We start from the raw sequence: 22,552 nt of genomic DNA on the forward strand, positions 1-22,552 counted from the left end.
CTCCGTGCGTCGGTGCGTGTGTCCGGCCCCCACGAGCTCCCGAGCGGCCCTTGAGTTCACACCCGGCTTCCCTTCAGCCTTAGACTGTGCGCCGCCATAGCCGTCATGCTCGGCGCCGCTCTCCGCCGTTGCGCTGTAGCAGCAGCCGCAGCCCCCCGTGCCAGCCCCCGAGGCCTCCTGTATCCAGCTCCCGGCCCCGGCTCCGCCGCCGGTAAGGCCCCCGCCGCCGCTGCTCGCGCCCGCGTGTCCTTGTGGTGACCTGGGTCCCCGCCGCCACTCGAGGGCAGGCTCGCCCAGCGGCCTAGCCCCTGCCCTGCGGGCGTGCGGCGGAACCTGGTGACCGCTGGCTGCTCTCTCCGCGGCCTCCAGTTGTGGGGGGACTGGAAGACGCGGTCTCCCGGGCCTCCCCTAGCGCGACCTCGCGCGGTGTGGGCACCATGGACCAGTGTGGTGTAGATCTGCTGTGGGCCCCAGTGAGGGGGCGCAGCGCGCCTCCCGTGCCCGCTGGGCCCCTTAGGGCTGTGACCGTGCGCCGGCACTGACCCCTGCACCCGTCTGACTGGGAGTGTCCGCCGCCGGCCTACAGCGCTTCCGCGAAGGTGACATTGAGCCGCCAGGCGCGTCGAGCTCAGTGTAGGAGCAGGGGTGGCCCTTCCGGAGACCCCGGCATGGACACCCGCAGTGTCTTCTGCGAACACTATATGCTTACTTGTAGGACACAGTATACTTTTTTTTAAATCAGGCCTTTCTTGGTTAGCGTTTTGTATGTCACCTTCACTGACCGTTCTGTCATTTTAGAGACGGCTATGCCACGTTCTAATTCTTCCGTTTTTATGATAGATCGAGATGTATGGTTGCTTCCTGAGGTCTGGAAGAGAGCCTGAATGTTGATAGGTCTTATGATAAGAATATTATTCTTTCAGGGTTCCTGGGTGGCTCAGTTGGTTAAACATCGGACTTCAGCGCAGGTCATGATCTCAAGATCTGTGGGTTTGAGCCCCGCGTCAGGCCCTGTGCTGACAGCTCGGAGCCTGGAGCCTGCTTCGGATTCTGTGTCTCCCTCTCTCTCTGCCCTCCCCTGCTTGTGCTCTGCCTCTTTCTCAAAAATAAATAAACGTTAAAAATTTTTTTAATTAAAAAATATTAAAAAATAAAAAAGAATATTACCTTTTTGAAAATTGGGTACCACGGACTCAGGAATACGGTGTTCTGCGAACATGAGGGAGCCTTTATTCCGTGCTTCCGGTTGGAAGCCTGATTGCTGGGGTATGAGATGTGCTGCTGAGTCCTGTCTCTTACTTCGCCTTCCCCTTATGTGGGGAGATTTTGTGTCCAGAACTGTACTGTTAGTTAGTGTAACTTCACTTTGATCTTGGTCCATGATGGAAGTATATGCTGCATTATGTTTAGCCCCAAGCATGCATATTTAAACATAAACTCAAACTCAAAACTGTAAGGTGGTTCTTGACTAGACTCTTCAGAACCTAAAAAATATATTTCTGTCCATTCAGTTTAGACTTTATCTTCTGTCTTTTATGGTAGGATAGTAAGGCTGGCATGCATTTCATGAAGGTAAAATATATCTTATTTTATAGAGGAGGAAATTGAGGCCCATCTTGGAAAATTGATTTATTAGTGGTGGAACTGTTTTCTGTTTTTTAGCCACAGTTATTTTTGGTCCATCTTGAGGTTTGTCAAATTTTATGTTTTTCAAATTATTTCCTGGGGCGCCTGGATGGCTCAGTTGAGTGTCCGACTTTGCTCAGGTCATGGGCTCAGGTCATGATCTCACGGTTTGTGGTTTCAAGCCCTGCATCAGGCTCTGTGCTGAACACTTGCTCAGAGCCTGGATGGAGCCTGCTTCAGATTATGTGTCTCTTTCTCTCTCCGCCCCTCCCCTGCTCGCACTCTGTCTCACTCTGTCTCTCAAAAATAAATAAATGTAAAAAAAATTTTTTTTCCTTACCTAAATGTTAAAGTACTACACATTTTTCATATAGATACCTTTTAGGGAGTTTTCTTGTGACCTCCTGAAAAGAATTGCTACATTTTTTTTTTAATGTTTATCTTATTTTTGAGAGGGGGGACAGAGGATCTGGACCTGGCTCTGCACTAACAGTAGAGAGCCCCATGTGGGGCTTGAACCCACAAACCATGAGATCATAACCTGAGCTGAAGTCAGAAGTTTAACAGACTGGGCCACCCAGATGCTCCAAGAATTGATAACATTTTGTGGCAGGCTGGGGAAGAGGCAGAGATTTATGACAGACTAGGTTAAGGGGATTCATCTTCTTAGTAAGTTTGGACATGTTGGTTTTTCTCCTAGGCATTCTATTCCCACTCTTGAGTATAATTTATAAACAAAAATCTTTATTTTAGGTGTTTGTCCCATAGACGACCTAAATATATGCCACTAGGAGGCAGTGTTGGTTACTTTTATGTTAGCTGCTTTCTAGTTGAAAGACCTTGGACATGTTAATTAACATAAAGACTCAGTTGCCCCACAGCACCTGGCTTGCTCAGTGGGTAGAGCACTCAGACTCTTGATCTCAGGGGTCTCTTGATCTCGGGGTGGTCAGTGCTGGCCCCATGTAGGGTGTGGATCCTACTTTAAAAAAAAAAAGACTCTGTTCACTCATCTCTAAAATCAGAATATTTGTCATTTGTGAGGTTTAAATGAAATAATGTAACTCTTATTAACTCCTTGCCTGGCACTAATGCTTACTATGCCTTTGCTTTATTATAGTGGATTTGATTTTTGCAAATTATACATTAGAGTTTGCTATTAGTATGAAACTGAACAGGTTGTATAAATTTGAAAGCCAAAAGGATTAAAATTTTGGGTGAGACTATTCAAGGTCAAATGAGAGCATACTTGAAAGATCTTTGGAGGGATTAACCTGAGGGGTTTCAAGTTTGCCCTAGTTAAATGGCAACCTGAATTCCAGAAGCCTCCAACTTGAAACAATCATTTTCCAGTAACTGCTAAATTAAAATGTTTGAAATTATGGTTAGATTCTTTAGTCAATCCTTAAAACTTAACACAATCCTGGCTCCTATATCCCTACCCTGCTAACTCAGGAAGAGTGAGAGGAGTTTTCTCTGTCCATTTTTTGGCATAGGGCTGAATTTAGGTAGCACTTTTTTCTTTTTTAAATTTATTTATTTTGAGAGAGAGAATCCAAGCGGGCTCTGCATGGTCAGTGCAGAGCCCATTTCAGGGCTCCATCCCACCACCATGAATGAGATCATGAACTGAGCTGAATTCCGATGTGTCCCCAACTGAGCCACCCAGGTGCCCCTAGGTGGCATTTTTAAATCTTTTCAGCACTATTCCCACACTTCTAGATTTCCAGCCTTTGAGTCACAAAGTCCATGGCTGTTCTTCAGCCTGGCACCTCAGCAACACTGCTTTGAGCTTGTTCTAGTGCCCTTTGCATTACCCATTTCTTTCTGTTTCTCCTAAAATTACCACCACCAAAATGTCCACTTGGTGGGCTTTATCCAAGCTGGCTAGTTGGTTTTTTTTTTTTTTTAATGTTTTATTTATTTCTGAGAGAGAGAGGGAGAGAGCGTGAGCAGGGGAGGGTCAGAGAGAGAGGGAGATACAGAATCTGAAACAGGCTCCAGGCGCTGAGCTAGCTGCCAGCACAGAGCCTGATGCAGGGCTCGAACCCACGAACCGTGAGATCATGACCTGAGCCGAAGTCGAATGCTTAACCAATTGAGCCACCTAGGTGCCGCCAAGTTGGCTAGTTATTAAGTGGAAAGCTATCTGATTTAACTGAATTTAAACTAAAGAGATTAATTTTTCTGAATGTTAGCGCTTCCTTTCTTTCTTTCTTTTCTTTCTTTCTTTCTTTCTTTCTTTCTTAAATAGAGTGCTTAACTGAATGCCAACAAGTAGTGTTAGAAATACCTTTTTTACATTGAGTTTGTAGAAATGTCCCAGTTTTCAGATACATACTTCTCTTTTCTTACTCTGGAACCTTCAGGTTGTATGAAAGCACTGAGCAGTTGTTTTCCAAAATACTTTGCCTTGCAAACCTCAAACCTAAGTGGAAATGCTGTACAAAAGTTGGGTTGGTGGGGGTTATTTATTTGTTTTTACTTTGAGGAATACAATTTCAACCATGTGGGAGAACCTGATTTCTCCATTCTAGAAGGGGGATGTGTGTTCCTAGTGTGTGTTTGGTATTATAAGTAGTTGTTACATATCAAGTTTTTGGGAATACAACCAGTTTGTAATTTTTGGGACTTCCAGAAGGAAGATGAACAAATTATTGAAGGTGATCCATTGTTCTCCTTTACTAGGTTGCGTAGTTGCTGATCATCTTTTTCTTTTGTTAGAAAAAACAAAGCTGCCAATCATCTAGTGAAATCATGCCCAGCAGTGAGCAAAAGGAATTGATTATCGTGAAACACTTCTGGGTGGTTGGCAAGGTACTTGTAAGAAGTACCTCCGAGGAAGGAATAGATATGTTTCATTTATCTTGAGTAAGTACGTAGACATAGATTTACTAGGTGGTATGGTGAGTGTATTTAACTTGTCTTCCAAACGGTTGTAACATTTTATACTTATGCTCTAAATATTTAGCTAAGGATAGTTTTCGTTTTTGGAAAAGGTAGCTTATAAATTTTTGGTAACAATGGGTTAGAGGGTTGTTGTGACCTATATGTTCTGATATATTAATGTGAATATAAGTCCTGTAAGAGTTATTAAATATCCACGTACTTTTGATGAAATGTTTGCACTTATCAAATACATTTAGGTCTAGAGATACATTATTTTTTCTTGTCATAGAAGTTAAAGCATGGGCAATTCCAGCCCATTTATATACATGTCCTACTTCGTTCTGGGATTGGATAATGGGCATAATTTAGGTCTCTGGGAAGACTGAAACTTGTGCTGTGGTCCTCTGTGACTAATGGCAAGTATTTTGCTACAGGCTCAAATGGTAATTTAAGTGAACATCTTTTCTCTGGATGTAGCAGTGACAGTCCTATCTCCAGAACTGGCTAATCTTTCATATTTTCATCTTTTTCTTTTTTCTTCATTTTTCTGTCTTTCTCCTGCCATTTATTGCATTAAGGATGTATAGGAATAGGGGCCCCTGGCTGGTGCAGTCCATAGAGCATGTGACTCAGGGTTGTGTGTTCAAACTCCATATTGGGCTCAAGTTTACTTTAAAACAAAAAAAGAGAATGTTTAAAATAGTCTTAACATTTGGGGCGCCTGAGTGGCTCAGTTGGTTAAGCGTCCAACTCTTTCAGTTCAGGACATGATCTCATGGTTCATGAGATCAAGCCCCACTTCAGTTAAATGTTTGACTCTTGATATCAGCTCAGGTCGTGATCAAACCTCACATCATGCTCTGCACTGACAGCATGGAGCCTGCTTGGGATTCTTTCTGTGCCGCTCTCCTGGTTGCACTCGTACTTTCTCTCCGTATATAAATAAATAAACTTAAAAAAAAAAAAGAATTGGAATGGGCATTTTTTTAAATTAGGGATTAATAATATGCTTATTGTCTGAAAAATTCAGGCATTGTGGAATGTATAAAGAAATAGTTTTTCCTGGGGCACCTGGGTGTTTAAGCATCTGACTCTTTTTTTTTTTTTTTTTTAATTTTTTTTTTTTTTTTTTGGGGAGGGGAGCTTGGGTGGCTCATTCCGTTAAGCAGCTGACCAGCTCAGGTCATGATCTCACGGTTTGTGGGTTCGANATCATGACCTAAGCGAAAGTCGGACGCTTAACCGACTAAGCCACCCAGGCGCCCCTGACTCTTAATCTCAGTTCAAGTCATGAATGATCTCACAGTTTGTGAGTTCGAGCCCTGCACTGCTAACAGTACAGAGCCCACTTGGGATTCTCTCTCTGCCCCTCCCCTGCTCACACTCTCTCTCTTTCCACCCCTCAAAATAAATAAATAAATAAACAAAAATAGTTTTTCCTTCCACAGAACCACTTTTAGCAATTTGAAGCTAGCATTACACATTAGAGGGAAAATATTTTTTTCATATCAACATCTATATTTTTTCAAATGTTTATTTTTGAGAGAGCAAGCACACAAGTGGGGAAGGGGTAGAAAGAGAAGGAGACCAGAGAATCTAAAGCAGGTTCTGTACTGACAGCAGAGAGCCTGATGTGGGGCTTGAACTCAAGAACCTTGAGATCATGATCTGAGCCGAAGTCATAACGCTTAACCAACTGAGCCACCCAGGTGCCCCATCATATCAATATAGAAGATTTGTTTCATTTGACCTGCTAAATTTTCCTACCATGATCTATATAGTTGATTCAGAATTTAATGCATTGAGGGCCACCTGGGTGGCTCAGTCGGTTAGGCGTCCGACTTCGGCTCAGGTCATGATCTTACAGTTCTGGGTTTGAGCCACACGTTGTGCTGTGTGCTGGCAGCTAGCTCATAGCCTGGAACCTGCTTCGGATTGTGTTTCCCTCTCTCTGACCCTCCCCTGCTCACGCTGTCTCTCTCTCTCTCTCAGATCTAAAAAAAACATTTTTTAAAAAAAGAATTTAATGCATTGAATATATCTTCAAGTGTACCATTGAACTATATACTTAAAAGTGGTTAAAATGGTAAATTTGATGTATATATTTTAACACAATTTAAAAAAGAAAACCAACCCAAAAAACCCTAATTTATTAATAGGATACATCAAATACTATTTCTTTCTGAACATTGAACTCTTTGTCTTTTTTCATTGCAGCTATCCAGTCAGTTCGCTGCTACTCCCATGGATCACATGAAACAGATGAGGAGTTTGATGCTCGCTGGGTGACATACTTCAACAAGCCAGATATTGATGCCTGGGAATTGCGTAAAGGTAATTGGAACATGGGCATATTTGTCTACTTTGGCATAGAATTGGGAAATACTTTGTAATGTTTGACTACTCTGTTGAAAACAACTATTTGGAAAATATGCATCATGTAAACATGATCATGCAACTTTAGGTTGGGAAAGTTTAGAGCCTCCATGGTGAGTGTTTCTTGTAAAGCAGGGTTTTAAAGCAGACACAGTTGACTTTGGGGGCCAGATAATTCTTTGTTGCAAGGGCTGTCCTTTGTATTGTAGGATGTTTAGCAGCATTCTTGGCTTCAACGTACTAGATGCCATACACTATCTCTACACCCCCACCTTGTTGTGACAACCAAAACTGTCTGCTGGGAAACACAATCACCCGTGATTGAAAACCACTGTTACAATAATAGGTCAATGTGAACAAGAGTTAACACTTTTATCCTCTTTAGATAATTTAAGGAAGTAGTTATTTGGTTTGGACTTTGTGTTATTTTCATTCTAAGTTATGATTTGTCTTGTCCTGAATAAGTGTTCAATCTGAGTAGCTAGAACTTGTTTTCCCTAATTTGCAGATGTGCACTGAACATGAGTAGGTAACGTTAATAATAAATAGTCTAGTAGTCAGGTAGATAAGTAATTTTAAGAGTAGGTAATTTAGGGGGCGCGTGGGTGGCTCCGTCAGTTAACCATTCGACTTCAGCTCAGGTTATGATCCCACAGTTCGTGGGTTCAAGCCCCGTGTCAGGCTCTGTGCTGACAGCTAGCTCAGAGCCTGGAACCTGTTTAGATTCTGTATCTCCCTCTCTCTCTGACCCTCCCCTGCTCATGCTGTCTCTCTCTCAGAAATAAATTTTAAAAAACATTAAAAAAAAAAAAGGTAATTTATTTCAGTCTCTATATTTCTTTTTTTTCTTTTTTTTTCTCCCCTTTTCTTTAAGAGAGAGAGAGGGCATGAGTGAGAGAGGGGCGGAGGGGGAGAGAGAGAAGTGGGGCTCATCCAAAATGGGTCTTATGCTTGCCTGAAGTGGGGCTCAAGCTCACCCGATACAGGACTTGAACTCATGAGAACCATGAACTCATGACCTGAGCTGAAGTCACATGCTTAACTGACTGAGTCACCCAGGCACCCCTCCGTGACTGTATTCTGCCATTGTAGTTGCTGTTTACTTATTTCAAAATAATTAAAAGTGAGAAACCTAAGTGCTTCACGTTTATCCACAGGAATAATTATCTTTATTTTGCTGCAACTAGGAAAATTCTTACTGAATAATCTTGAGTAGCAGTAATGAAAAGAACAGCAATTCTGCATTCTCATTAAGAGAATTTTAAATTTTATGATGTGTCATTTTGTGCAGAGCTGAAAGTAATTATGCCCAATCATTTTCTGGTTGAATGTGCACTAATGCTTCTCTGTATCTACTTAATGTCGGCATTTGAGCTTCATTAACTCTCCCTAAGCATTTCTTTGGTTGTTTTTAGATTATTTTCCAATCAAATCTATTTTAAAGCACTAATGTACATACATTGTACTAAGAGTTAAGGATATGGGTTGGAAATGACCCTTGGGTCATCTGTTCGGGAGATTGAGCTGTGCGTTGGGCTCTGTGCTGACATTGCAGAGCCTGCGTGGGATTCTCTCTCTGCCTACCTCTCTCTCAAATAAACTTAAAAATGAAAAAGAAGAAAGAAAATGACCCTCTTGTTTGAAAAGAAAGTAGCTAATTATGAAAATTGTATTTGCATGTAAGAATACTCTTGGTTTTTGGTTGTTTTTAAGCAAAAAACATTTTCTTCAATCTGCATGCTACTGCATAGTTCTTTCTTTCCACTAGTTCACTGTGGAAGACCCACTATGATCTTACTATCTGGTATTTGTTAAAGGTGGATTCTCTTTCAATTTATTTTATTTTTTGTATTTTTGAGAGAGAGAGGAGGAGACAGAGAATCCCAAGTAGGCTCTGAGCTGTTAGCACAGAGCCCAACATGGGGCTCAAACTCACAAACCATGAGATCATGACCTGAACCAAAATCAAGAGTTAGATGCTCAACCGAATGAGCCAACAGGTGCCCTTAGTTTCTCTCTCTCTCTTTTTTTTTTTATAGATAATAGAATAGAGGCCCAAACAGACAAGATCATGTGTCTATGATCCACTAAACATATAAGTAGGTAAATGGTAGTTTCTATCAGGATATTGCAGGTTGATGTGCCTCCTCTTTTTAATTTGACAGGGATGAACACGCTTGTCGGCTACGATCTGGTTCCAGAACCTAAAATCATCGATGCTGCTTTGCGGGCATGCAGACGGTTAAATGATTTTGCTAGTGCAGTTCGCATCCTAGAGGTTGTTAAGGTCAGTGAAATAACAATGCTAAACTTGTTCTGGAAGTGGGTGGGCCGTTGTTAGGTATCAGCATATTCTGTGTTTTTTAATTTGTTGAAACATCTAAAATAAGTTTTGATATAGCTAGAGGAAATGTACATTTCAGTTAACAGTCTTTCTGGGGGGCAGTTTGGCTAAATTTATGCAACATTTTAGAAATTGTGATTGATACCCGTTCGTTCAGCAATTTCATTTGAGAATTTATCTTAAGGAAATAATTAAGGATATACAAAGGTCTAACTACAATTTATCTTTATTCTATTTGTGATACGAAGTTGAATGTTGTTAGTGGTTTCTTAAGCTGAGACTTTTCAGAAGAGGTTATCTATTAATATTGTGGAAATGGATTTAACATTAAGCATATTCATAGTATATTAATTGAAGAAAACTCAGTTTTTGGGGTGTGACCTAATACATAGGCCATTTGATACATATGATCAAATGACTACATTACATTTTAAACAAGAATGTTCTAGTTAAAAAAATATACAATTAAGGAGACCTAGAATTAGTTAAAGGCAGAGTTTAATAGCTCAGTACTGTCTTAGTTCATTTGACTTTTTAATATTTGTCCCTGAGGAACCTTGTGAAAATATAGGTATAATTATATGTCATGGTGAGTATTTGTCAAAACTCTTTTGTGGGCGTTTGGGTGGCTCAATTGGTTAAATGTCTGACTTTTAGCTCAGGTCATGATCTCCTGGTCCGTGGGTTTGAACCCCGCGTCTGGCTCTGTGCTGACTGCCAGCTCAGAGCCTGTAGCCTGTAGCCTGTTTCAGATTCTGTATCTCCCTCTCTCTCTGACCCTCTCCAGCTCATGCTGTCTCTCTCTCCCGCTCAGAAATAAATAAATAAAACTCTTTTGCCCTGGAAATCGGTATTCTTTTCAAGTCTGTAAGAGGGAAAGTGTGCATTACTTTATCTGCAATGGGTAAGATAATTAAGGGTTCTGTAGGCTATCAATCCATTCAGCACCAGTACTTAATTTAGTTAAGGTCTCAAATTGGAGGCAAATGTAAAAAGTTTTTCTTGTGTTAACTTAATTATTTCTGTAGCCTGCTGGGCATGTTTAATTATCTTTACAAAATTCTGTCATCACCACTTTTTCTTGTAACTCAAGGCTTTATTGAGGCTTTAAAATGTCATGTTTTATTTTGTTTTGTTTTGTTTCTGGATTTAGTCTAATGGTCTCAGTTATTCTCAAGGTGTTTAAAAGCCTACCTTGAATTTTCAGAAAGCTAAGTATGAATATTTTCTTTGCCATCAGGACAAAGCAGGACCTCATAAGGATATCTACCCCTATGTCATCCAGGAACTTAGACCAACTTTAAATGAACTGGGAATCTCCACTCCAGAGGAACTGGGCCTTGACAAAGTGTAAACCCCATGGGTAAGCAGCACACCACTGAATAAAGGCAGGAAATGAATCTGGGGAAGGGGAAGTGAATGATATTTCAGTGTTCTCAGGTTAAGACCTTTTTAATGGCCTCCTTAGAGCCCATAAACGTAGAGATTTAGAGAGTACTAATGATAAGTTTAAGGAGCTAGAATTGTTATTTTTAGTTGTTATAATTGTTCTCTTACTGTTGTAACGGCAAGAAGCCGCCTCTATAATTAAAAAATCTATATAAAATATTTCAAACATAAAGATAGCATATGGGGTGCCTGGGTGGCTCAGCCAGTTAAGTGGCCGACTCTTGATTTTGGCTCAGGTCATGATCTCATGGTTTGTGGAATCGAGCCCTGCCCCAGGCTGTGTGCCGACAGCGCAGAGCCTACTTGGGATATTTTCTCTCTCTCTCATAAAATAAATATTAAAAAAAAAAGAATAGCATATAGAGTAAATGTAACCACACCTAGATCTTTTAGATATTAATATTTTGCCATATTTGCTTTATTCCCCCCCCCAAGAAATGGCTGGTTTCACAAAGTTGAAACCCTCTGTGTACCCTTTCCTAATTCTAGCCCTTTTACCTCCCCCAAACTAAAGGTGATCCACTGCATACAAGGTATTCCTCAGGCATGTTTTTATACATCTGTTTATTTTTAACAACAGAGTTTTATTAATTTGATTTATTTGTTTTTGGTGCCCAAGTTAGAATTTAATAGTCAAGTAAATATTCACTGATAATAAAACCTTGTTTGATGGGGAGCCTGGGTGGCTTAGTCATTTAAGCATCCAACTTCAGCTCAGGTCATGATCTTACAGTCTGTGGGTTTGAGCCCCACATCGGGCTCTGTGCTGACAGTTCGGAGCCTGGAGCCTGCTTCATATTCTGTGTCTCCCTCTCTCTCTGCCCCTCCCCAACTCCTCTCTCTTTCTCTCTCTCTCTCAAAAATAAACATTAAAAAATAATAAAATAAAAATTAAAAAAATTATTTGATACCTTGTTCTCTGTGGAAAGGCAGGTAATAAAAGCAGCCATAAGATTGTCTAGGTAGTGAGGAATGTGCAGAAAATCCTTTGTAAAACAAAGTATATAAGCAGTAACTCATTTAATCAACACACATAGTGCCTCTAACTCTTACTATGTCAGGTTCTATTTTAAGTGCTCTTTTTTCTTTTTTTTAAAGTAGTGGAGCCCAATGCAGGGCTCTCATGACTCTGAGATCAAGATCGGAGCTAAGATCAAGAGTCAGACGCATAACCGCCTGAGTCACCCAGGTGCCCTAATATTAACTCATTTAATCTTCATAAACTGTCCTATGAGGTAGTTACTTTTATTATAATTTTCCCCCTTTTCCTATTTTATTGATGAGGAAACTGAGACACCTTGTCCAAAGTCACATAGCTAGTACTGGAACTCGCACTTAAACCCAGGCAGTCCAGCTCCAGAGGCCATTGCTCTTACTATGCCCACACATCCTGTGTAGGCATTTCCTAAGGCTGTATTCATTCCTCAGAGGTAAACAGTGAGGCTTAAATAGAGGATTTGCTTCCTAAGAGTAAGAAGACATTTATTTTTAAAATAGTGGAACTAAACTATCTTAAAGAAGTGCACCCAAGTGATGCCTGCTGGCTCAGTAGGTGGAGCATGCAGTTCTTGATCTTATAGTCATGAGTTCAAGCCCCACACTGGGCGTGGAGCCTACTTTAAGAAGAGAGAAAGAAAAAGTACACCCAAAATTATTAAAGGAGCTAATATCAGATCCCTCACAAGATAAAGATCCTTTGAGCCTGGTTAAAGGTTGTTTTGGAACAGGAATCTTAATTTTTATCTTTGTCCACTCCCATTCCTCCTCCTCCTCTTCCTCCTCCTCCCTGGACACAGATAGCTTATCTTTGTAATAATTGGAAATGTTTTTCTAATGTGTGTACTAATGATTTCTATGAGAAAATCAGGCATTCAGAATAGGATATTTCCTACTTATATTTTTGAAGCTCTTGTCTGTTGTTCATATTCCATAATGAACTCGTACAAGGTTGTCTAAACACTTTAGCTTAATTTTTATTTTATTAAGTAGTAGTCCAAGGAGTGTAGATCTTTGTTACATAGGATATATTCCAGTTGCAATGACATACTTATTTTTTAATACATTTGTTTAAAAATATTTTTATTATTTTTTTAATGTTATTTATTTTTGAGAGTGAGAGAGAACATGCACACTCCTGCGGAGGAAGGGCAGAGAGAGGGAAGACAGAGGATTTGAAGCGGGTTCTATGCTGACAGCAGAGAGACCGATGCAGGGCTTAAACTCAGGAACTGTGAGATCATAACCTGAGCCAAAGTCAAGGGTTAACCGACTGAGCCGCCCAGGTGCCCCTAAAAGTTTTTTTGAAGGGAAACTTCTCAGCACTCTTCTGACTGGACAAGAGGACTACCCCAGTAAGTACTAGGTGTATAAACAACATAAAAGCCACAGAACTAGTCCCTTGTGAGTTGGGTATAGGCAGGATTAAGTAAGACCAGAAAAGGCTACACAGAGGCAGTGATTTCCCTAGACTGTTGCTCTGAAGAAGGTTATTTTTGGGGCACCTGACTGGCTCAGTTGGAAGAGCATGGAACTCTTTATTTACTTATTTATTTATTTCATGTTTTATTCTTTAAAAAAATTTTTTTTAATGTTTATATTTGTTTTTGAGAGAGACATAGAGACAGCATGAGCAGGGGAGGGTCAGAGAAAGAAGGAGACACAGAATCCAAAGACAGGCTCCAGGCTTTGAGCTAGCTGTCAGCACAAAGCCCGACGCGGGGCTTGAACCTATGAACCATGAGATCATGACCTGAGCCAAAGTCGGATGCTTAACTGACTGAGCCACCCAGGTGCCCTATATTTAATGTTTTATTCTTGACAGAGAGAGAGAGAATGAGAATAGCATGAGTGGGGGAGGGGCAGAGAGAGGGGGAGACACAGAATCCAAAGCAGGCTCCAGGCTCTGAGCTGTCAGCACAGAGCCCCACCCGGGGCTCGAACCCACGAATCACGAGATCATGACCTGAGCCAAAGTTGGATGCTTAACCAACTGAGCCACCGCCATCCAGGTGCCCCACAACTCTTGATCTCAAGGTCATAAGTTCGAGCCCTGCTTGGGTGTAGAGTTCACCTAAATAAAAACTCTTTTTAAAAAGGGTATTTTTAGTAATATTTCTACCTTTATCTTTCTGGCTAATTTTTCCTGTTTTCTCTTACAGATGGGCTTCTCAAGGATTTATTCATAATGCTACTTGATTGTAAACAATCACCTGGAAATACTGATGATAACATATTACCTTATTGAACAAGTTTTCCTTTATTGAGTACCAAACCATGTAATAACTTGGACTTTAATAAAAGGGAAATGAGTTTGAACTGAAATTAGGTATTGTTCCATGTGTTTGCTTTGAAAAGCAGAAAATGAACTATCATAGAGCCATTGATTTCAACTTTTTAACTGGCTGTGATAGATTTGGAGGCTTCCAGAAGCCCCACGTAATATCGGAGATCAGCTGTTGGAGAACCAGACTTCTAGGTCTTCTAGGTCTTAGTGACCTCTAGTATAGCCGTTCAGCCTGCAGTTTTGGGAATAGGATCAATACTAGGTCAAGGTTAAAGCTAAGGAAATGTTAGTGAAATCCATTTTGGTAAAATATCAACACAAATAACCTTTTTTGAAAAAGACTGATGCCCTACAAAAAAGCTCCCCTCCCATTTTTAAGTGTTTTTTTTGTTTGTTTGTTTTTGGTTTTTTTTTATTTATTTATTTCTAGGAGAGAGAGAGAGACGGCTTGAGCAGGGGAGGGTCAGAGAGAGGGAGTCACAGACTGAAACAGGCTCCAGGCTCTGAGCTGGCAGTCAGCACAGAGCCCGACGCGGGGCTCGAACCCACGAACCGCAAGATCATGACCTAAGCGAAAGTCGGACGCTTAACCGACCAAGCCACTCAGGCGCCCCACCCCTCCCATTTTTAAAGAAGTAGAAAGGTAGAAAGGTAAATAAACAAAAACATCCACATATGTTTAATTGTGCGGTTGGCAGGTATGGTTCTTGGTTTTGACCCCTCTGTGGGCTAGCTCTTTCCCCTCGTTCCATGTAGTATAATGTCCCAGCCACACTGCTCTATCTTCCCTCCAGATTCTCATGCTGCTTCCCCCTAGGAATGACATCAGCCGTCATCATAGATCTGCCCTCTCAAATCCTAGAGGTGAGGGGGCATGGTAAGTGGAACAATCACATATATAAAGACATCATGGCAGGTTTTGAAAGTTCTGTGAACATAGGGGCACCTGGAAGTGTCTGACATCGACTCAAGTCATGATCTCACAGTTTGTGGGTTCAAGCCCTGCATCCGGCTCTCTGCTGTCAGCACAAAGCCTACTTGCGATCCTCATTACCCCTGCCCTTCCCCAGCTCGTGTGTGTGCTCGCTTGCTCTCTCTCTCTCTCTCTCTCTCTCTCTCTGTCAAATATTTATTTTTTAAAAAAGTTTTTTAAAAAGTTTTGTGAACTTACATATGGGAACTGTGACAGAGGAAATGACATTTAAGTTGAAGCCGAAAGAATTGGTAGTGTTTATCTGCAGCTTTATCTAAAAGTTAATTTTAATTATTACGTGACATGTTTAGCCTTTGCACCATTGGAATTGGGGGGAGGGATTTTTTTTTTTTTATTTATTTTTGAGAGAGAGAGAGACAGCATGAGCAGGGGAGGGTCAGAGAGAGGGAGACACAGAATCTGAAACAATCTTCAGGCTCTGAGCTGGCCGTCAGCACAGAGCCCGATGCAGGGCTCAAACCCGTGAACCTTGAGATTATGACCTGAGCCGAAGTTGAACACAACTGACTGAGCCACCCAGGCGCCCTGGGATTTTTTTTTTTTTTTTTTTTTTTTTTNAGTTGGTTAAGCGTCTGACTTCAGCCCAGGTCATGATCTCACGGTTCATGGGTTCGAGCCCTGCATCGGGCTCTGTGCTGACGGCTAGCTCAGCCTGGAGCCTGTTTCAGATTCTGTGTCTCTCTCTCTCTGATCCTCCCCTGCTCACGCAGTCTCTCTCACTCTGTCTCAGAAATAAAACATTAAAAAAAAATTTATAAGAAGAAAAGGACTGTGTCAGTATCACGGGCTCTTAACATATAGGAGGAATGCAAAATGCTGGAAATAGTTTCTGTGTTTAAGGTCATGGGAGGGGCCTGAGAGGGGAGCCTACGTTCATAACTACAGGGTAAGAATAGTGCTATGTGGGTTTTCACACCACAAACATTTTTTAAATACCTACTATACACCAAGCATTGTGCCGGACACTGATAATAGAGCAGTAAATAGGAGAAGCAGATTTGAAAGTTGGAGAAACTGGAGTTAGGGTCCCCATTTCAGGAAATTATACAGTGTAGTTGTAACTTAGCAAGGATTTTGAATTAGGGTGGTAGCAGTAGAAATGGGAAAAGGGAAAAGATGACCTTTTTTTTTTTAAGTTTATTCATTTATCTTAGAGTGCACACAAGTGTGAGCCAGGGAAGGGCAGAGACAATCCAAAGCATGTTGCATGCTCTCAGCACAAAGCCTGACATGGGGCTCGAATCCACGAACTGCGAGGATCCTGACCCAAGTGAAATCAAAAGTCTGATGCTCAACCAACTGAGCTACCCAGGCACACCTGGAAGAGATGAGTTTTAAAAGTCACATGATTTAGGTGTAGTTACTAACTTGGTGAGGGGGAGTGAGAACTCTGAGAAGGGCCATTTTACAGATTTGAGGGATGGTACTTAACATTCATGGGAAAATTGGAGTCAGCAAAACCAAGAGCTTGGTGCAGGGTGAAGAAAGTACTGCATTTGGAGCACCTGCCTGGTTCAGTCAGTAGAACTTGTGACTCTTGATCTCGAGGTTCTGAGTTCAAACCCCACATTGGGTGTCAAGATACTTAAACATAAAATCTTTACAAAAGTAAGTACTGCATTTGGTCTTGGGCCTATTCAATTTCAGGTATCAGTGGAGGTTAGGCCTAGAGCTTGAAAAGAATTTGAGACTAGAGGAAAGAATTTAAGGTTTGAAACAGCAAAAAGGGAGATTTCTAAGGAAGGCCATTTGGAGGCAGATGTAATATAGGCTAATGGCTGAAATTGCAGGAGCAGGCCCATTTAGAGGGAAAGAGGAATAACTTTTTTCAAAAATTTCGAACATTACAAAGATAGACTCTTATTTCTAAGTTTCCATGTACTCATCACTCCACTTTAGCAATTATCAATTCATGGCCACACTTTCGATCTATATCCTCATTTACTCCCACTCCGAATATTTTCAATCAAATCTCAAGTATGCTTTGATCATAGTTTTGGAATATCTCCAAAGTATGTATATAATTAACCACAACTATAATAAAGACTTAAACTTAATGTTTATTGTTTTGAGAAAGGGTACAAGTGGGGAAGGGGCAGAGAGAGGAGGACAGATGATCTGAAGCAGGCTCTGTGCTGACAGCACGGCACCCGAACCATGAGATGACCTGAGCCCAAGTCAAATCCTCAACTGACTAAGTCACCCAGGTGCCATCCCCCTTTTTCAAAGGAATTTTTGGTGCTGGTCTTTATTTCAAATAAAAATACCTATTACTGGTGGCACCTAAGTGGCTTATTCAGTTGAGTGTCCAACTCTTGATTATGGCTTGGGTCATGATCCCATGGTTTGTGGGTTTGAGCTCTGTCTTGGGCTCTGCGTTAACAGCACAGAGCCTGCTTGGGAATTTCTCCCTCTCTCTGTGCTCCTGTCTTGAGAATATGTGCACACTCTCTCTCAAATGAATAAATGATTTTCTCATTTAACTGTGATACATGCTTGTGAAGCAATACAGAAAAGTACAAGAATAAAACACACCTGAAATTCCCCTGTCTAGCTAAAACCATGACTGGTATTTTGGTAACCATCTTTCCAGATGTGCATGTGTATATACTTTTGCATGCTGTACTACAAACCTATTTATCTCCTCTTTTCTAGGTCAAGACTATTGTAGACCGTTTTCTATATTGATTAATGTATGTCTATCTTCTGCTTTTTAATGATACCTAATATTCCATGGTTTAGGTGTTTCAACTTGAGTGATAGCTCTTCTAATGACCTTGAGGCTGACTTATAGGTGATGAAGAAGTGATTCTAGGGGCACCTGGGTGGCTCAGTCAGTTAAGCGTCTGACTTTGGCTCAGGTCATGATCTCCCGGTTTGTGGGCTCAAGCCCCGCGTCGGGCTCTGTGCTAACAGCCAGCCAGCTCAGAGCCTGGAGCCTGCTTCAGATTCTGTGTCTCCCTCTCTCTCTGACCCTCTCCTGCTCACACTGTTTCTCTCTCTCAGAAATAAATAAAAACATTTTAAAAAATTAAAAAACAAAACAAAAAAACAGGCACCTGGCTAGCTCAGTCAGTAAAGCATGTAAGTCTTGATCTCAGGGTTCTATGTTTGAGCTCCACACTGTGTATATAGATTACATTTAAAAAATAAAATAAAGTCTTAAAGGGGTGCCTGGGTGGTTCAGTCAATTAAGCAGCCAACTTCAGCTCAGATCATGATCTCGCAGTCTGTGGGCTCAAGCCCTGCGTTGGGCTCTGTGCTGACAGCTCAGAGCCTGGAGCCTGTTTCGGTTCTGTGTCTCTCTCTGCTCCTCCCCAGCTCGTCCTCTGTCTCTCTCTGTCTGAAAAATAAATAAACGTTAAAGAAAATAAAAATAAATAAATAAAGCCTTAAAAACAAAAAATGAGGAGCCTGGTGGCTCTGTTAAGCATTAAACTCTTTATTTCAGCTTAGGTCATGATCTCACTGTTCCCAAGATCCAGCCCAGGCACAGAGCCTGCTTGGGAATCTCTGATCCTCCTCTACTCATGCACATGTATTCTCTCTCTCTCTCAAAATAAATAAATTTTTAAAAAATAAAAATAAAAAGTAAACAAAACACCAAGCTCCAAGTTTGTAGATAGCGACAACAACAGATTGGTGGTTGCTGGTGGTGCATAGTGGGTGGTGGCAAATAAATGAGTGAAAGGGGTCAAAAGGTAACTTCCAGCCTTAAAGTAAGTCATGGGCACATATCATACGACTTCACTCATATGAGAAATTTAAGATACAAAACATAAACATAAGGGAAGGGAAGCAAAATTAATATAAACGGAGAGGGACAAAACATAAGAGACTCTTAAATACAGAGAACAGAGGGTTGCTGGAGGGATTTTGGGAGGGGGATGGGCAGGGGCATTAAGGAATCTCCTGAAATCATTGTTGCACTATATGCTAACTAACTTGGATATAAATTAAAAATTAATTAATTTAAAAAACAAATTAAGTCATGGGATGTAATGTACTACATGGTGCTATAGTTTATACTGTATTGCATATTTGATTTTAAATGTTTTTAAATGTTTTTTTATTTATTTCTGAGAGAGAGAGACAGCGTGAGCAGGGGACGGTCAGAGAGAGAGGGAGACACAGAATCTGCAGCAGGCTCAAACCCAGGGACAGCAAGATCATGACCTGAGCCGAAGTCATCCGCTTAACCAACTGAGCCACTCAGGCACCACTTTTTAAAATTTTTTTACTGTTTATTTTTTAGAGAGACAGAACAGGAGAGGGGCAGAGAGCAAGAAAGAGACACAGAATCCAAAGCAGGCTCCAGGCTCTGAGCTAGCTGTCAGCACAGAGCCTGACGCGGGACTCGAATCCACGAACCGCGAGATCATGACCTGAGCCGAAGTCGGACGCTTAACCAACTGAGCCACCCAAGCGCCCCATGTATTGCATATTTGACAGTTCCTAATAGAATAGACTTTTATTATCAAAAAGACAAGAAATTTTTTTGTAACTATGTATGGTGATGGATATTAACTAGACTCTGCTGTGGTGATTATTTTGCAATGTATATAAATATCAAGTCATGCACTGTACACCTGAAATGAATATAGTATTATGGTCAATTATACCTCAGTTAAAAAAAAAACTTCACAACTGTCCCCTTTTCCCTTCCTATGCCTAATCCCAGATACTTGGCTACATGAAGGAATTCAGCTCCAGTGGAGAACAGAACCAGAATTCTCAACAGATATGAAGATGCATCTGTTCCAGGACCATGAAAAGTTAGGGAATGGGTGAGATTTCCATAACCTGGAGTCAGGGATAAATGATGTGACTACACAGTGAGGGCAAGAGAGCCTGAAAACCAGGATGGAACTCCTTGCTCCTAACAGCCAAGAATTTACCCACCACCCCTAACCATGAGGACTAGAGTAAGTCTGAGAATCACAGACTAGGAGGTAGCTTATCTGTCCTGTTCATCATTAGTGGTGCAAGGCCTGGGATAGCACCTGCCACAGGTTAGGAGATGAATGAAGCTTTGCAGAATGGAGGGACTAAGGCTCCCCCGGCCCAGCAGGGGAGCCAGCACAATCGCTCTGAGGCTCTGTGTCCCATGTACTGTGGAAGTTCTTGACCTGAGGACTCATCCTCTTACAACCTAGGTTTTATTCTTTGTTGTTTCTTTTGGGGACTAGGGAGTCATTTATTTTTTTTTAGGTTCCTAGTGAACATGATAAGCAGAAAAGAGAATTGCCCACACCCAGGCAATCATAGCTTCTTGATTAATAAAATGAGTTTGGACTGTGTAATTTCTAAACTCCCTCCCAGGCCCCAAAGTTCTATGGTTCTAAACTAACTAAAATTTAAGAGAAGATATGACATGCATTCAACAAATACGAATTACTAGGACTTGGTGCTAAAAACAAGAGTTACAAAATAAACAAGGTAGTCTGCCCTTTGGGAGCGTAAAACCAAGTGAAAGAATAAACACTAAGTTCCTAGAACACTAAGCTTTGTAAAGGTTACATTTTTCAAAAAGATTTTATTTTTAAGTAATTTCTGTACCCAATGTGGGGCTCAAACTTACAACCCCGAGATCAAGAGTGTATGCTCCATCCTCTGAACCAGGCTCCCCATACGGCTACATTTCTTGAGTTTTATGAAGTGCCATTCCAAGACCTTTACAATTTAACCTCAGAATTCTTCGTGACATTATGTGGGTTCTGACCACACTTTCTTTGGCCATTGGTGAAGTCCCCGTCAGTTTAATAGGCAGCATAGCTGATGTGGGAAACAAAGGCAAAAGGAAAAAAATTAAATTTTCTTTTTTTTTTTAATTTTTTTTTATTTATTTCTAGGAGAGAGAGAGAGAGAGGGAGCCACAGACTGAAACAGGCTCTAGGCTCTGAGCCGGCAGTCAGCACAGAGCCTGACGCGGGGCTTGAACCCACAAACCGCGAGACCATGACCTAAGCGAAAGTCGGACGCCCAACTGACTAAGCCACCCAGGCACCCCAAATTAAATTTTCTTAACCATTTACAGTCCATTGAGACAGGCAGAGTGAACTTCCTCTCGGAACTCAACTGCCTCAATGTTAATGACGAGGGGCCATAAGGCAAGCTGAGGGCCCAGCACAAGCTAGCACACATATCCACACCCCCACACACACCACCACCCCATGTAGGATATGTGTGATATTCCTTAGGCACTCCTGGATGCCCAAGAACAAGGGACAGGACAGAAAACAAATGGCTAAACTGACAGAATATCAGTTTACAAATATTTTAGTAATATTACAAGAAAAGGGCAATCTTATCAATAGCCTAATCTCCAGGAACTCCTTACTGTCTTAATGATAATACTTTGCTAGAGGGCAAAACAACTTTAGTTTGACAATAGCTAGGCCTCCAGTAATCTTCGTCTTCTTTAGCATATGGAAATCCCTTTAAGAAACCTCTTGGGGCACCTGGGTGGCTCAGTCGGGTTAAGCATCCAACTTCAGCTCAGGTCATGATCTCTCCATTCGTGACTTCAGCTCAGGTCATGATCTCTCCATTCGTGAGTTTGAGCCCTATGACGGGCTCTGTGCTAACAGCACAGAGCCTGGAACCTGCTTCAGATCCTGTGTCTCCTTCTCTCTCTGCACCTCCCCCCCACACACACACTCTGTCTCTCTCTCTCTCTCTCAAAAATTAAACGTTAAATTTTTTTTTGTTGTTTTTAAACAAATTTCCTCTTGATTTTACCTCCCAAACTCCTCAGTATATAACCAGTCACTCTGCACAACCCAAATGCAGCTCTTTCTGCCTATGGGTCCTGTTCCTGTGCTTTAATAAAATCGCCTTTTTGCACCAAAGACATATTTGAGAATTTGTTCTTGGCTCTTGCCTCTGAATCCCCACCACGACTTCAAAACCCCATCAATAATACTTTGCTAAGGGCAAAAGGCAATCTTAGCTTAACATTATCCGACCTCAAGGATCCTGTAAGTCTCCTTTAACATATAAAAATTTCTTTGGAAACTTACTTTATCTCTACCTCCCAAGATGTATGTTAGCAATCACCCTCCAAGCATATGGCTCCTGATATACACTTAAAGGTCTCCTGACTAAGGTTGTATTAGACAGTAATAAATGACCTTTTCCTAACAATAGCTAGCCCCTCAAGGTCCTGGAAGCCTTGCCTCCAAATTCTGAGAGACTTACGCTATTCCTTATCCCCTTTCCAACTTGAAAGTATATAATCAATTGCTCCTCATAATCCCAGTGCAGCTCTTTCTGCCCACGGGTCCTGTCCCTGTGCTATAATAAAATCACCTTTTTGCACCAAAAACATTTCAAGAATTCTTTCTTAGCCGTTTGCTCATAAATTTCATAATTTCATCATTATGAAAATTAAATATAGAGTTGAGCCATATGAAGTTGCTGTTTCTTGACATCAAAAGCAGGGGTGGAATCTCTCAAAATAGTTAACATTCCTTCGTGCTTCAGATTCTTCAGAAACTCCAGTCCTAAATTCCTTTTAACTGTCCTAAAGCACGGTTCCGCTCAACTGTTTGGGTGGCCCTGGGGATTCAAACTTGCATATTGTTGATCT

The 22,552-nt window shown here is 41.3% G+C and overlaps 1 protein-coding gene and 1 long non-coding RNA gene across 2 annotated transcripts; both read left to right on the plus strand.

Moving 5' to 3' along the window:
* Positions 1-21: 21 nt before the first annotated feature.
* On the plus strand, positions 22-14,005 carry COX5A (cytochrome c oxidase subunit 5A). The gene is made up of 5 exons (XM_077745599.1): positions 22-211; positions 6,733-6,849; positions 9,057-9,178; positions 10,476-10,598; positions 13,843-14,005. Exons 1-4 carry the CDS (start codon positions 106-108, stop codon positions 10,587-10,589), a joined length of 459 nt encoding a protein of 152 aa, XP_077601725.1. The 5' UTR covers positions 22-105; the 3' UTR covers positions 10,590-10,598; positions 13,843-14,005.
* Positions 14,006-19,628: 5,623 nt separating this feature from the next.
* LOC144216321 (uncharacterized) lies at positions 19,629-21,816 on the plus strand. The gene is made up of 2 exons (XR_013330649.1): positions 19,629-21,463; positions 21,497-21,816. It is a non-coding gene; the product is annotated as an uncharacterized LOC144216321 (long non-coding RNA).
* The last annotated feature ends 736 nt before the right edge of the window (positions 21,817-22,552 follow it).

This window comes from Crocuta crocuta, unplaced genomic scaffold (genome assembly GCF_008692635.1).
Source record: "Crocuta crocuta isolate KB4526 unplaced genomic scaffold, BGI_CrCroc_1.0 scaffold130, whole genome shotgun sequence".
In the NCBI taxonomy this organism is placed as follows: domain Eukaryota; kingdom Metazoa; phylum Chordata; class Mammalia; order Carnivora; family Hyaenidae; genus Crocuta; species Crocuta crocuta.

Coding starts and splice junctions, on each gene's coding strand:
- COX5A (XM_077745599.1), top strand. CDS start 106: ATGCTCGGCGCCGCTCTCCGCCGTTGCGCTGTAGCAGCAGCCGCAGCC. Junction 212..6,732: donor CGGCCCCGGCTCCGCCGCCG/GTAAGGCCCCCG, acceptor TTTTCATTGCAG/CTATCCAGTCAGTTCGCTGC. Junction 6,850..9,056: donor TGCCTGGGAATTGCGTAAAG/GTAATTGGAACA, acceptor TTAATTTGACAG/GGATGAACACGCTTGTCGGC.